Source organism: Vulpes lagopus, chromosome 20 (assembly GCF_018345385.1).
Source record: "Vulpes lagopus strain Blue_001 chromosome 20, ASM1834538v1, whole genome shotgun sequence".
NCBI classification, from domain to species: Eukaryota; Metazoa; Chordata; class Mammalia; order Carnivora; family Canidae; genus Vulpes; species Vulpes lagopus.
The window spans coordinates 1,701,134-1,713,636 of record NC_054843.1 but is presented as its reverse complement, the minus strand read 5'-3'; the positions used below and the strand labels follow the sequence as shown (position 1 = coordinate 1,713,636).

Here is a 12,503-nt window from a genome sequence, read left to right as displayed (position 1 = left end):
GTGCGTTCCGGCGGCAGAGCACAGGTGAGCAGTCAGGAGAGATCCTGGGCCTCGTCGGAGGCCCCGAGTATTTGCCACGTGGCCCCACAGAGGAAGTTTGCAGACCCTGCCCCTGCCCCCAGCCGAGTTCTCTGTCCTGGGCCCCCCGGGGCCCCCGGGCCCCCAGGAGCCAGCAGCCCAGCCTGGCTGTTCCGTCTATTACTCATGACCAGAGCGTGCTGGGGCCAAGCGGTCAGACTGGTCTCTTTTCCAGGGACTGCGGTTTCTTGCTTGCTGCTGGGGCTTTTTATCTCGGGCATGTTGTCCATGTCGGGGCGGGAAGAGTCCTCGGCTCACATTTCCTTTATCTGGATTCGAAATAACTCGCCGTCCAAATCAGTACTTGCTGTGTTCCTGCTTTATGGTCAAATGCCTTTTTACTTTTATGGGAAGGATGTTTCCTAAGTGCTTTTGCAATGGCGTCCTGGCCGCTGGAACGTGGCCTTCTTGTGAAACATGTGGGTTTTTTTTTAAGAAGGGAAGGAGCCACGTGGGGACAGCAGGGGCACAGATGTCAGGTCAACAGTCTGCTTCACGGACTACTTCCCCTTAACCGACGTTCCCTCAGAGGCCTCGGATACTTGGAAGCCGGAGCCCGCCCACCGCGCAGCGCTGCGGTTATTACTGTGCCATGAAATAGTAACACACGCACCATATCTGTCGTCAGTGGGATGGCTCCCAGGCCCAGAGGTACCCCAGGGAAGGAGGGCGGGCCGAGGGTTGGGACACCGCTGCCGCCTCCGCTTCCTCTGCCCGCTAACTAGGGCCTCGGTCCCCTCTCCAGGGCACGGGCAGCTGCAGCGAGCCAACCCCGCGGCAGGCACCTGCCCAACACCTGGGCTGCCGGACTAGGGATGCGGCGCTGACAGGTGGGCTTGCCCGTGCAGGTGAGTCTCTTGTAGCAGCGGTGCTCCCCCTCCCGCCTGCCCCCTCTTCGCCTCCACGGGGCTCACTGCTTTGGGGCAGGGCTCCAGCCTCCTTTGAGCCTATCAAAGTGTCTGGAGAAACCCATCAAGCACTGCCCTATACGAGGGGCTCTGATGGGTCCTCACACCTTCCTTGAGCTGCAGAGACCTCCTGAGGGTGGGACGGTGAGACAGGGGTCCTGTGGACCGATGGCACGGTGGCTGGCTCCTTCGTGGAGAGGCAGGGGCAGAGAAAGGCCGGGGGCGTTCCAGGGGAGGATGTTGTGGGCAGAAATCTGGACACTAGGTCTGCACGCTTGGGGGGAGGAAACCAGGGGGTGGCCGGTCAGCCAGGAGTCAGCCGGGAGCCCCGGCCCCGGTCAGAGAGGCACAGGACCCAGGGGGTGGCTGTGGGGCGCTGTGGGCTGGTGGCTGGGAAGGCGAGGGCAGTGGCCTTTGTGAAGTTGGAGCACTGTGAGCACTGTGGGGGGAGGGGTTCGGACCTTCAGGAAAGCTGCGGCTGTTTTGTGGAGGGGGAGGGGATGCAGAATCCTTGCGGTGTTTCCAGCGGGGTGGAGCGCAGGCACCTGCCGGGCCAGCACCTGGCCAGCACCTGGCGGCGCAGAGGAGGTGTGGTTAGGTCTCTCCGGCTCCTCCCACCCCCGGCCCTGCCTTCCTGGAAGTGTCTCCGCTTTGGGTCCCGGGGCAGGTCTCGAGGCCCCCTGGGGTCTCCTGCCCCCGCCACCCGGCGCCCTCCCCGCCCTCGGGCGCTTGAGGAGACTCGAGCCCTCCCAAGGGGAGCCCCTGCGAGGAGCCGGGCTAGGGGTGTCCTGGAGGCGGGAGCCCGCAGGCTGCCTCGGGGCCAGTGACGCAGAGCGCGGCGGGCGGGACCGCGCGGGCTCAGCTCCCCGAGATGCGGCGGCTCCGTGGGCACCGGCTGCTGCGCAGCCGGCGGGGGACCGGGCTGCAGGGCCTCTCCGGGCAGGGGTGCCCCTCCCCACCTGCGGACGCAGGGCACCGGCACCCGGCGCGGACACAGGTGGCAGGGCCGGTGCTGGCGGTGGGAGAGTGGGGGGGGGGGGGGGAGGGGGGGAGGGGGCGTCCCGGGTCCAAGGGCGCGGCAGGGACGCTGGCACAGCAGCGAGGCTGGGGGGCGGGCGTCGCGGGGGCGCAGGGCGGGATGCGAGCTCCGGGGTAGGGGTGCGGGCCTGGGCGCAGGCTGCAGGCGGGATGCAGGGTGCGGGGACCCAGGCTGCAGGAGGGGTGCGGGGCACGGGGACCCAGGCTGCAGGCGGGGTGCAGGGTGCGGGGACCCAGGCTGCAGGCGGGGTGCGGGGTGCGGGGACCCAGGCTGCAGGTGGAGTGCGGGGACCCAGGCTGCAGGCAGGGTGCAGGGTGTGGGGACCCAGGCTGCAGACGGGGTGCGGGGTGCGGGGACCCAGGCTGCAGGTGGAGTGCGGGGACCCAGGCTGCAGGCGGGGTGCGGGGTGCCGCAAGGCCCGGAGCGGTCTGTCGGGGGTGCCTGGCAGGCACCTGGGGAGACTGGGAATTTGGTCCTTCTGGGACTGAAGCTCAGGCCGCAACTCCTCCCCCTACCCGCCCACCCCCCCTCCCCAGACCACAGGGCTTGGGCTGGTGCTTTAGCCCCTCACCCAGCCTATGGCTATTTATAGTCTTGACAGTGTTTTCACGGCCTGGATTTCAGAGGATGCCTGAGGTGGGGAGCTGCAGGGAGCAGGTGCCCGGTAGGAGAAGCAGAGGGGCGGGTAGGCGGGACCCCTGGCCAGGGCGCCCTGGGGTAGCCTCACCTGTGAGGTCTGGGGGGGCTTGGGCTGGGGGCGAGGGGGCCCTACCTTTGCATGCTGCCCCGTCTGGGCCCAGGTGGCCCGGTCAGACACGTCCTCTACTTTTCATTGTGTTTGGGCTCGGGGTCTATTCCCAAGGCTGCGGCGCCAACTTTCAGCGGGTGCCCCCTGGGCTGCGGGAGCCCCAGGATGGATGAGGGGTGCCTCCTGGTGCCGAAGCCCCCGCATGGCCCCTCCTGGGCACCCGCGCTCATTTCCTGTGGCCCCTTAGTGCCCGTCTCCTCCCGAGGACTGCACCAAGCAGCGCTCAGGTTTGGGTCCCCAGCCCACGGGGGCCAGGCCTTGCCCCGCTCGGCCACTGGCGGGCTCTATGGCAATGCATTCCTGCCAGGTGGCCTCTGCCAAACGGCATTTATAGATTTGCATTTTTTTTGTATTATAGAAACATAGAGCTATACTGATTTCACATATTTATTATAATTAGGGTTTATACCATTATCTACTACTTTTTAAGTCCATTGGTTGTGTTTTGGGTTTTTTTTCTTACCCGTTAAATAAACATTTCTGGACATACAGCAAAGCGGAAGGCATTTTACAGTGAAACCTGGATGTTTGCTTTGTGTACCCGTATGTGCAGGCTCGCCTGCTGGCACATTCTGTGTTTTTATGTATCTGAGTGCCTGTCTTCTTGGAAGTCATTTAGTTTCAAAGTGTTCTTTTTTTTTCTCTTTTTTAAAGATTTTGTTTATTTATTCATGAGAGACACACAGAGAGGCAGAGACACAGGCCGAGGGAGAAGCAGGCTCCCTGTGAGGAGCCCGATGCGGGACTCGATCCCAGGACCCTGGGGTCACGCCCTGGGCCGAAGGCAGATGCTCCACCACTGAGCCCCCCGGGTGCCCCAGTTTCTAAGTGTCCTTAACACACACTTATGCTATCGCATGTGGAGAACTAGAGCTAAGAGCCAGGGTGACCGTGTGTGCTCTTGGGGGGGTGTGTGAAGAAGGGCAGTGATGGTCGGATTCGGGGGAGAACCTGACAGAAGGTTGGAGGGGGGACTTAATAAGGTCATGGTCAGCCCTGGGTTTCCAGACTCTTCCAGGGCCCAGACTGTGGGATGGGGGAGGGGAAGAGGGGAAGGGTTGGGCCAGTGTCTCCAGCTGGGATTTGGGAAGGTCTGCTTGGGACCCCAATGGGGGTCTGACCAATGAGACCATGGAGGGGTACGCCCAAGAGTATCTTCGGGCGGGAGGCCTTTAAGGCCCCAGCCTGTGGTCCCAGCGCCCGCCCCCGCCCTGTCCTGGCGGTGGGAAGCCCTCTGGTCCAGGTCCGTCTGCACACTGGCTGTCGGAGATTTCCCAGCCTCCTTTTCGTCTCCTGTCACTGGGAGCATTTCTCACTTAACTGCTTCCCTGGAAACTGGTTGTGGGGCCAGGGGAGCTCTCCGTAGGACAGCCAATGGCCCTGGGAAGGCCACGCAGGTGTGGGGCACTGTCACCTCTGGGCGGGCTGCACCACAGGCCCGGGAGGGACTGCCGCCCGCTGTTGCCAGCAGGTGTGTGCCAGGCATTCGGGCTGCTGTCACCGCAGGCCCCGCTACCACCGGAGGACAACAGTATTGTCATAGCCCTGGAGGCCCGAAGTCTGCGCTCAGGGCCCCTCTGGGTCGCCAGACTCCTGTGTCCTCACAGTGGGAAAGGGGCGAGGGAGCTCCCTGGGGTCTCCTTCTTAGGGGTGCTGACCCCATCACCAGGGCTCCCCCTCCTGGCCCAGTCACCCCAAAGACCCCGCCCCTACTGCCATCACCTTGGGGGTCGGCTTCAGCGTGTGAGCTTCGGGAGAGCACGTTCAGACCATAGCAGTCCACTCCTGGCCCCCACATCATGTCCTTCCCCATGAGAGATAGGCTCACTCCATCCCAACAGCCTGAGTTTGAACTCATTCGAGCATCTACTCCAGGGTCTGAGTCCAAAGTCTCACGTAGGTCGGGGGTGGGGAGACCCCAGGCACGTTCATCCCAAGGCAGACCCCTCCCAGCTCTGAACCTGCCCGAACACAGTGCTGGGGCACAGGACAGACATTCCCATCCCGAAGGGGGAGCAGCTGGAAGGAAGGACGGGGTGATGGGGCTGCCTCTGGGGCCTTCACAGCGACCTGAGTGTGGGACCCAGGAAATTTAACAAAAATCCCCTACCCCTGGACAAGCAGAGCAGGACTGATTCCATTTTGTGCTACACCTGCCACCTCCTGTATGGCCCCCACATCACCTGCTTATTGCTTAAGGCGCTGCCGCACCCTAGTCAAGCTGCTGGGCACACCCTAATCGGAAATCGGCTCATAACCCTGCTTTGTGCCCGCCAAAACTGCGCGCCAATTCTGACCAAAGTAATAGGCCAGCTCAAGTGGATCCTATAGGGTAAGGTGTAATTCAGTTGGCCACCTGCGTGTGGACCGATAGGACTGTGCAACTTTCTGTGCATCCCATTGGCCGCTGGCCCCTATAAAGCTGCTACGCCTCTTAGTCTCGGGGTCCAAGTCCCTGCTCCGCTGTGTCGGGTGCACTTGGACCCAAGCTCGAGCTTGTAAATAAACCCTCGTGTGTTTGCATCGGTGTCGGCTCCTCGGTGGTTTCTCGGATTCGCAATCTTGGGGACAACACTGAGGTCACTATCCTTGTGGACCGGCGTGCGGACAGGGCCCCCCAGGGGAGACCCATGCTTGCTCCTCCCAGACACCTGCCTCGGTTCCCTCTCTGACCTGTTCCAGCTGCCCTCCATGGTGTCCTTCTGGAACCTTCAGCCTCGCGAGCGGGAGGACAGGCCGTCCTGAGGGAGGCAGGAGGCCGTGGAAGCTGGAGTGGGAGCAGCCCCCGACCCCAAGGAAAGCCGGCTCCAGGCAGGAGGAGGGCTTTGGGGTGCAGCCCAGGAGGATGGCTGACCTGGGCATGGTCTCCAATCTGCGACGCAGCAACAGCAGCCTCTGCAAGACCAGGAGGTCGCAGCACCTGTTTGGCAACAGTGCAAAGGTAGGTTCCGAGGGTCGGCGGAGTCGCAGGTGAGGCCAGGTGACCTGTGGGGCCGGGTGACCACCGGGGAGGGGTGTGTTGCCCGCCGCACAGAGGCTCAGCAGAGCCGGGTGGGGGCCTGCAGAGAAGGCAATCGGCCGGGTCTGTCCCCTCCCATGGGCAGCACGGCCCCAGCATGTTCTGGGTCTGGTCAGGAGGGCGCTGGGTAAGTCCTTCAGTCCAGTCCTGGCTGGGGCCAGACTCCCCCTGACGTCCCCGATTTGACTGGGAGGGTCCTGGGCGCCACCCGAGTCCTGGGCCAGATTCCCGAAGGCCCCGGGATGGGATGTGCTGAAGGCCACGTTTAACCTCCCCGGCCCCCGGTCAGGTGGGCAGGAGGGCGTCCAGCTTGCCGTCTCGCCTGGACGGAGGCAGGTGTCCAGACCCTTACGCGCCACACAGCTTTGTTCCCGAGCGTTGACAGAGGAACTGAAAGCTCCGGGATGCTCACGTGGGGCTCTGGGGAGAGTGACCCCCCGGGGCAGTTCCTCCGCGGGAACCCACAGCTGACAGGTCGGCCAGGGCGCCTCCCTGCCCCCCAGCCTCCCCGAAGCCGGACGGGGAGCTCAGCAGCGTCCGGGAGCACTGATGGGATTGCCCAGGGATCTCCAAGTGACCTTCTTACCCGCAGCAAGAAAATCTGAGCTCGTGGATCCCTGAGAACATCACGAAGAAGGAGTGCGTGTACTTCGTGGAGAGCTCGAAACTGTCTGACGCCGGGTACGTGGCCTGGGGGCGTTCCCACGGCGCGGCCTCAGGTGCTGGGGCGTCTCCCTCACCCCGGGGCTTGCTGTGGGGGAGCAGCTTCGCCCCTCCTGCCGCAGAGCGGGAGCAGAGAGCGTAGGTGCGTCGCCAGCTGTTTGGCTCATTGCTCTGTGGACAGAGCGGGCGGGCGCCAGGGCGGGGGGCTGTTGGGGGGGCGCAGGGAGAGCCCACAGCCGAGACTCCCTCCCACAGGCAGCCCCCCATGCTCCCAGACCTTTCACTCCGGGGCCACTGGCTCCCCAGCGGCGCCCTCCGTGGGTCGGAGGAGCCACGGGCGGCTTAGCAGGTCGCTCCCGGGAGGCGTGCATGCCCTTGGCGTTCCTCGTGGACGCTTGGAGCCCAGCCGCGGGCGCACGTCCCATGCAGACACTGCCCGTGGGCTGCTTCTACTCCTCCCCTGCCACCTCCTGAACTCCTGTTGCCGGCGCTGCCTCTGCCAGGGCAGCCCTCCCTGACTGCCCTGGGAGGTGACCTGTCCCTCCGCCGTGCTCCATATACCTGTCCTTTATACAGGCGGCTGCACCACGATTGTGTGGCTTTGTGGTGGCAGGGTCGCTTTCTCACTTCCCACCCTGGACAGTCAGCACCCTGCTCGCGTGCGCCGAATGACACGGGAGGAGCAGCCCGTGCGGGGAAGGTGGGGAGATGATGACGCAGAGCCAGGCAGCAGTGACCCCTGGCGAACATGCACTCCCGGGGTCCCGTGGCCCACCCTGGGGTCCTCATGCCCGTGCACATGTTGGGGTTCATGCCCCCGGCGTGGCTCCACTTCGGAGGACAGTGCTCACCTCTCGGGGCTGGGAGCAGGCCTCCGGGGCAGAGACAGCTGCCATGTGCCAGCTCGTGGTGAGCTCTGATACCACAGAGGCTGCACCGCTCACCGTGACAGCATGCAGAGTCCTTTGCATCAGGGTCTCCAGGTTTATTTTTTATTTTTTACTTGTTTTTTAAAAAGATTTTTGTTTATTTATTCATGAGACACAGAGAGGGGCAGAGGCACAGGCAGAGGGAGAAGCAGGCTCCCTGTGGGGAGCCCGATGCGGGACTCGATCTCAGGACCCCGGGGTCATGCCCTGGGCTGAAGATGACGCTAAACTGCTGAGCCACCCAGGTGCCCTGTTGCAGGGGCTTTAGGTGATGCAAGCTTGGGGACAGGGTCCCAGGTGTTCTGGGGACAGCTCCAGGGCTGGGGCATCAGGAACCCCACAGGGAGGGCTGGAAGCTTAGTGAGATGTGGCTGAGAGGAGATGAGGACCCCTGCACCCCCGCTGCCCGGGAGCTCACCAGGTGTGTTGGACGTGCTGGAGGCGGCCGGCGTCTGGCTCCTCTCCAAGAGCGCCCGTGGCCCACGGATGCTTTCCCAGGGCCCGTTCACTGAAGAGGTGGCCATCCTGAGGGTTGCTTGTTTGCCCTCTCAGAGATTTGGGGTGTGCGGAGCAGTCAGGTGCCTGGTGGTTGGGGCCTGCCCAGCTGCCCGGCGCCCTGGGAGGCACAGAGGAGGGCAGTGCGTGCACAGTGCGTCCACAGCCTGCTGCCCAGCACCCCCTCTGCTTCCCGCGTGGACAGTGCTCCCAGGGGCAGGCCGGCCTCGGGGGTTGGGGGGCGACTCCAGTCAGAACGGCGCAGTGGAGGCAGGTTCCCGGGGGTCCTTGAGGCTGCCCCATATGTTTGGGGACAGGCTGTCACAGCACCGGGACACACAGCAGGCCTGGCAAGGGAAAACACACGCGGTGACCGGAGAGCCCCACGCGCAGGCCTGCGATGCTCTCCCCTCCCGAGGGGCACGCTGGCCGTGCACCGAGGTTTGTCCTGCAAAGCCACTGGGGACTCGGTGCCTGGGGTTAGCCTAGCCACCCCCACCCCCGATTCCAGGCCCCAGGGAAAGCAGGTGTGCCGCCTAAATCCTGGCGTTGGCACAGCCGGGGCCCAGGGAGGAGCCGATGGGTCAGGGACCGTGGGGGCAGCAGGGGCGGCCGTGTGAGCAGGTCCCTCTAGGGACAGCGGTGTCAGGCCTCCCAGGGTCTTTCCCGTCTCTCCAATCATATGGGTCTCCCCAGCGGATGCCATAGGGCCTGTGGTCCTTCCTGAGAGTGGAGGACCCAGGAGGGGAGGGTGAGACAGATTTATTTGTGCACCGTGAGCATGTCCATCACGGGTGCCAGGGTCTCCCCCACCCTCTTCCCGCCCCCGTGTCTGATTAGTCCCGCGGCCTGAGCTCCGTCCTTCCTCCACGGCCAGCCTGGATCCTCCCCCGTGCTCTGTCCCCTTTGCCTTGCCACCTTGTCCGGTGGGTTCTGTTCCCTGGAACCCAAATCCTCCTCCGTAAAACAGAGGCTGACGCGGGTGTTTTGGAAACTTTCTTGAGGACGAGGCGCCCCCGGACGGAGCAACCGCGCCTCCCGGGCCTCAGCCCTCCTGCCCCCGGGCTGCGGCTCCCAGGGATGCCCGCCGGGCCCAGGAGCTCCGCAGACACCCTCTGACTATTTCATTTCTGGGCCAGCGGACTCGGTGCGGTTTCCTGCCCTGTGTGAGCGTGGGAAGCCACGTAGGTTTAAGATCTAATCTCAGCGGAGGGCGGCGGCACGGGGCGAGCCAAGGAGGCGCCCGCCGCGGGTAGCAGAGGCCTAAAGGCTGGGGCAGCACTGGGCCAAGGTGCAGGAGCTGAGTGCCCACCTGGTGGCTCCCTGCCGTGCCCTGGAGCGCGGGGGTGGGGTGGGGGGTGCAGCACGGCCACCCGGAGATCCCTGCACGTCTCCGTCAGCGGCGAGGGAGGAGGTCAGAGGGCGCGCTGCGAGCTCACCACGGGCGGCCCCTGCGGCCACGACACGCAGCAGGAGGGGCCGCCCTGGACCAGCCCAGGGGCACCTGGGTACAGGGTGGGCTGTGGCTCTTTTAATTTTGTATTTAGATTCAATTTATTTAACATATGCGTGTTGCTAGTGTCAGGGGAGGTCGGGGACTCGTCGGTTACATGTGACACCCGGTGCTCACGACATCCGGTGCCCTCCTCAACGCCCGTCCCCGGTGACCCCGTCCCCCAGCCCCGAGGCTCCTTGAGCCCCGCCCCCATCTGCATCTGTCACCTCCCGACGGTGGCCGTCCTGACGGGAGTACGGGGTGGGGGGTCCCACGTGGTGCTGGTGTGTCTCCCTGACGCCGAGGGACGGGGAGCATCTTCCCGCGTGCCTGGGCCCCGTGTGGGTCTCCGCTGGAGACGGGTCTGCTCACGTCTTCCGCCCATCTCTTGATGGATTGTTCGTCGCTCGGGTGTTGAGTTTGGATCTCGGACACCAGCCCTTCGTGGGGGGAGACGCTCGCAACATCCCCGCCCACCCCGCAGGCCTCTTGGTTTTGGTGACTGGCTCCTCGGCTGTGAGGACGCTTGTGATCCCGGTTAGGCCCCACAGCTCACGTGTGCCTCCGCGCCCCTTGCTGTTGCAGACGCGGTGACCCAGGACGGCTGCGGCCGAGGCCACCGAGGCTGCTGCCCGTGTCTCCTCTGGGTGTTGATGGATTCCTGCCTCATTTAGGTCCTCCGGCCGTTCCGAGTCTACTTTGCAGGTGGTGTAAGAGGCTGTGGGTCTCTACCCATCCTCGGTGCTCTGCACGGTCAATGTTTTTGCACTAATTTTATAAATTATTTCTAGCAGCACCCGGGTAGCTCAGTTGGTTGGGCATCTGACCGTGGCTCAGGTCATGATCTCAGGGTCCTGGGACCGAGCCCTACTTGGGGCTCCATTCTCAGCGGAGAGTCTGCTTATTGTTCTGCCTCTCCCCTCACTCATGCTCTCTCTCTCTCAAATAAATAAATAAAATCTTTAAAAATTCCTTCTAGAAGTTCATCTGACCCTGAAAACATTTTGTAGGGTGGGGGGGCGGCAATGTACTGTTTTCCGCATCTAATGGCGGAGAAATGGAGAGCCAGAGCGTGTGAGACCGTGCAGTGGGTAAGTGGAGGGCTGCCCAGCTCTCCTTCCCCTGTGCCTCCTGGTCCCGGTGTCACCGGGCCTCAGACTGGTTGTCCTATCTCACAGGTATCTTGTGTTTCAGGTCACTGGATAGTAGTAAAAAGTCAGAACCTACAAATTCATAATTTCTGATTAAAAGAGGTGTAAAGAACGCAGTTCTTTATCTCTCTCTCCGATGAATAGCAGTAAAGGAATACAAAGTCTGAACCCGGGACCATGAAGGAAGTAAGAGAGGAGGTCAGCGCTGCTAGAGGCGTGGGGGCATTCTGCTGAGGAAAGCAGAAGCCACGGCGGCCAGTCCCAGAGGTGGGGTTCTCCTGCGGCATCACCCAGGAGCAGCCAGCTGGGCCCCGGGCAGGGCTGCAGGTGGGCGCGAGGAGCACCCTGCTGGCCCTGCGTCCGGAAGGTGCTGCTTTGAGCCTGCACCTTGTGTTTGGTGGGGAGGGGGGCGGGAGTTTAGCCTTTTAATTTTGGAATAATTATAGATTTTAGGAAGTTGCAGAGATAAAACAGGGAGCTCCCCAGGTTCCACCACCGGTTCTGCACTGATGTCCTCTGCCCCCGTCACCCTAACCCCCCAGGAACCATGAATCTGTTCTTCGTCTCTATAACTTTCCCACCTTGAGAATGTCACACCAGGAATCCCACCCTATGTGAGCTTTTCAGTTTTTCTTTTTAATTTTTTCTATTATTTTTATTATTATTTATTTATTATTATTATTATTTTTTGCTTTTCATTTTTTCACTCAGTGCAATGCCTTCGAGATCCAGCGGGCTTGTTGTGTGCATCCATCCCGCTCCTCTTTACTGCCGAGTGGTCAGGTCACTTCCAGTTTGCCTCCATCATTATAGTGGAAGTGAGATTTTTGTAGAAAGTAGATAATTGGGTCTTATTTTGGTTACAGTTTATTAAAATTGTTTTCATAAAGACTCTTAACTCTGGGAAACGAACTAGGGGTGGTGGAAAGGGAGGTGGGCACTGAGGGGGGCACTTGACAGGATGAGCACTGGGAGTTATTCTGTATGTTGGCAAATTGAACACCAATAAAAAATAAATTTATTATTAAAAAAATTAGGTTTTCAATTTTGATCTCAGCATAGGTACTGTACAGTGTAATACTGGTTTCGGGAATCCCAATATAGTGATCCAGCACTTCCATACAGAACTCAGGGCTCATTGTGATCGGTCATAATTTCTTTACATGCTTTCCCAGCTGCCCCCTCTCTCTCCTCCCTCTGGGACTCTGATGACACGCACGTTGGATCTTTTGTCGTAGTTCCGGAGGTCCTAGCAGCTCTTCGCTTGGTGCTTTCTTCAGCTCTGCTTTCTCTTTGGTGTTTGTATTGGGTTATTTCTTTTCTTTTTTTTTTTTTAATAATAAATTTATTTTTTATTGGTGTTCAATTTGCCAACATACAGAATAACACCCAGTGCTCATCCCGTCAAGTGCCCCCCTCAGTGCCCGTCACCCAGTCACCCCCACCCCCCACCCACCTCCCCTTCCACCTCCCCTAGTTCGTTTCCCAGAGTTAGGAGTCTCTCATGTTCTGTCTCCCTTTCTGATATTTCCCACTCATTTTTTCTCCTTTCCCCTTTATTCCCTTTATTCCCTTTGTATTGGGTTATTTCTATGTTCTGTCTTCAAGTTCATAGATTCTTTCCTCTGTCACCTTCATTCTGTGGCTGAGTTCACCCACTGAGTTTTTTTTTTTAATTTTTTCGTTGTTTAGTGCATCTTTTACTTCTAAATTTCCATTTGATGTATCTTCTATCTCTTTTCTGAGACTTTATATTTTTTTATTTTTTCCCCAAGTGTGTCTACCATTCCTTGGTAAAGCACTTTCATGACAGCTGCCATAAAGTCCTTGTTGGGTGATCCTAACGTCGGTCACTTGGCACTGATGGCTGCTGTTGTTTCTCATTCTGGGGGAGATTTTCCTGGTTCCTGGTATGACT

General features: G+C 60.8%; 1 protein-coding gene across 6 annotated transcripts in view; it reads left to right on the top strand.

Annotated features, from left to right (window-relative positions):
* The first annotated feature begins 608 nt into the window (after window positions 1–608).
* TRPM2 (transient receptor potential cation channel subfamily M member 2) overlaps window positions 609–12,503 on the top strand; it is a 47,224-nt gene continuing 35,329 nt past the window's right edge. For 2 of the 6 annotated variants that reach the window (XM_041735216.1, XM_041735213.1), the window contains exons 1-4: window positions 619–729; window positions 824–926; window positions 5,516–5,774; window positions 6,445–6,533. In XM_041735216.1, the coding sequence (XP_041591150.1) occupies window positions 5,679–5,774; window positions 6,445–6,533 (185 nt within the window). In that variant the 5' untranslated portion in view covers window positions 619–729; window positions 824–926; window positions 5,516–5,678. Of the gene's footprint in view, window positions 730–804; window positions 927–1,837; window positions 1,984–5,515; window positions 5,775–6,444; window positions 6,534–12,503 lie in introns of those variants that run through there. The other 4 variants (XM_041735219.1, XM_041735215.1, XM_041735214.1 and 1 more) reach the window with 4 other exon arrangements.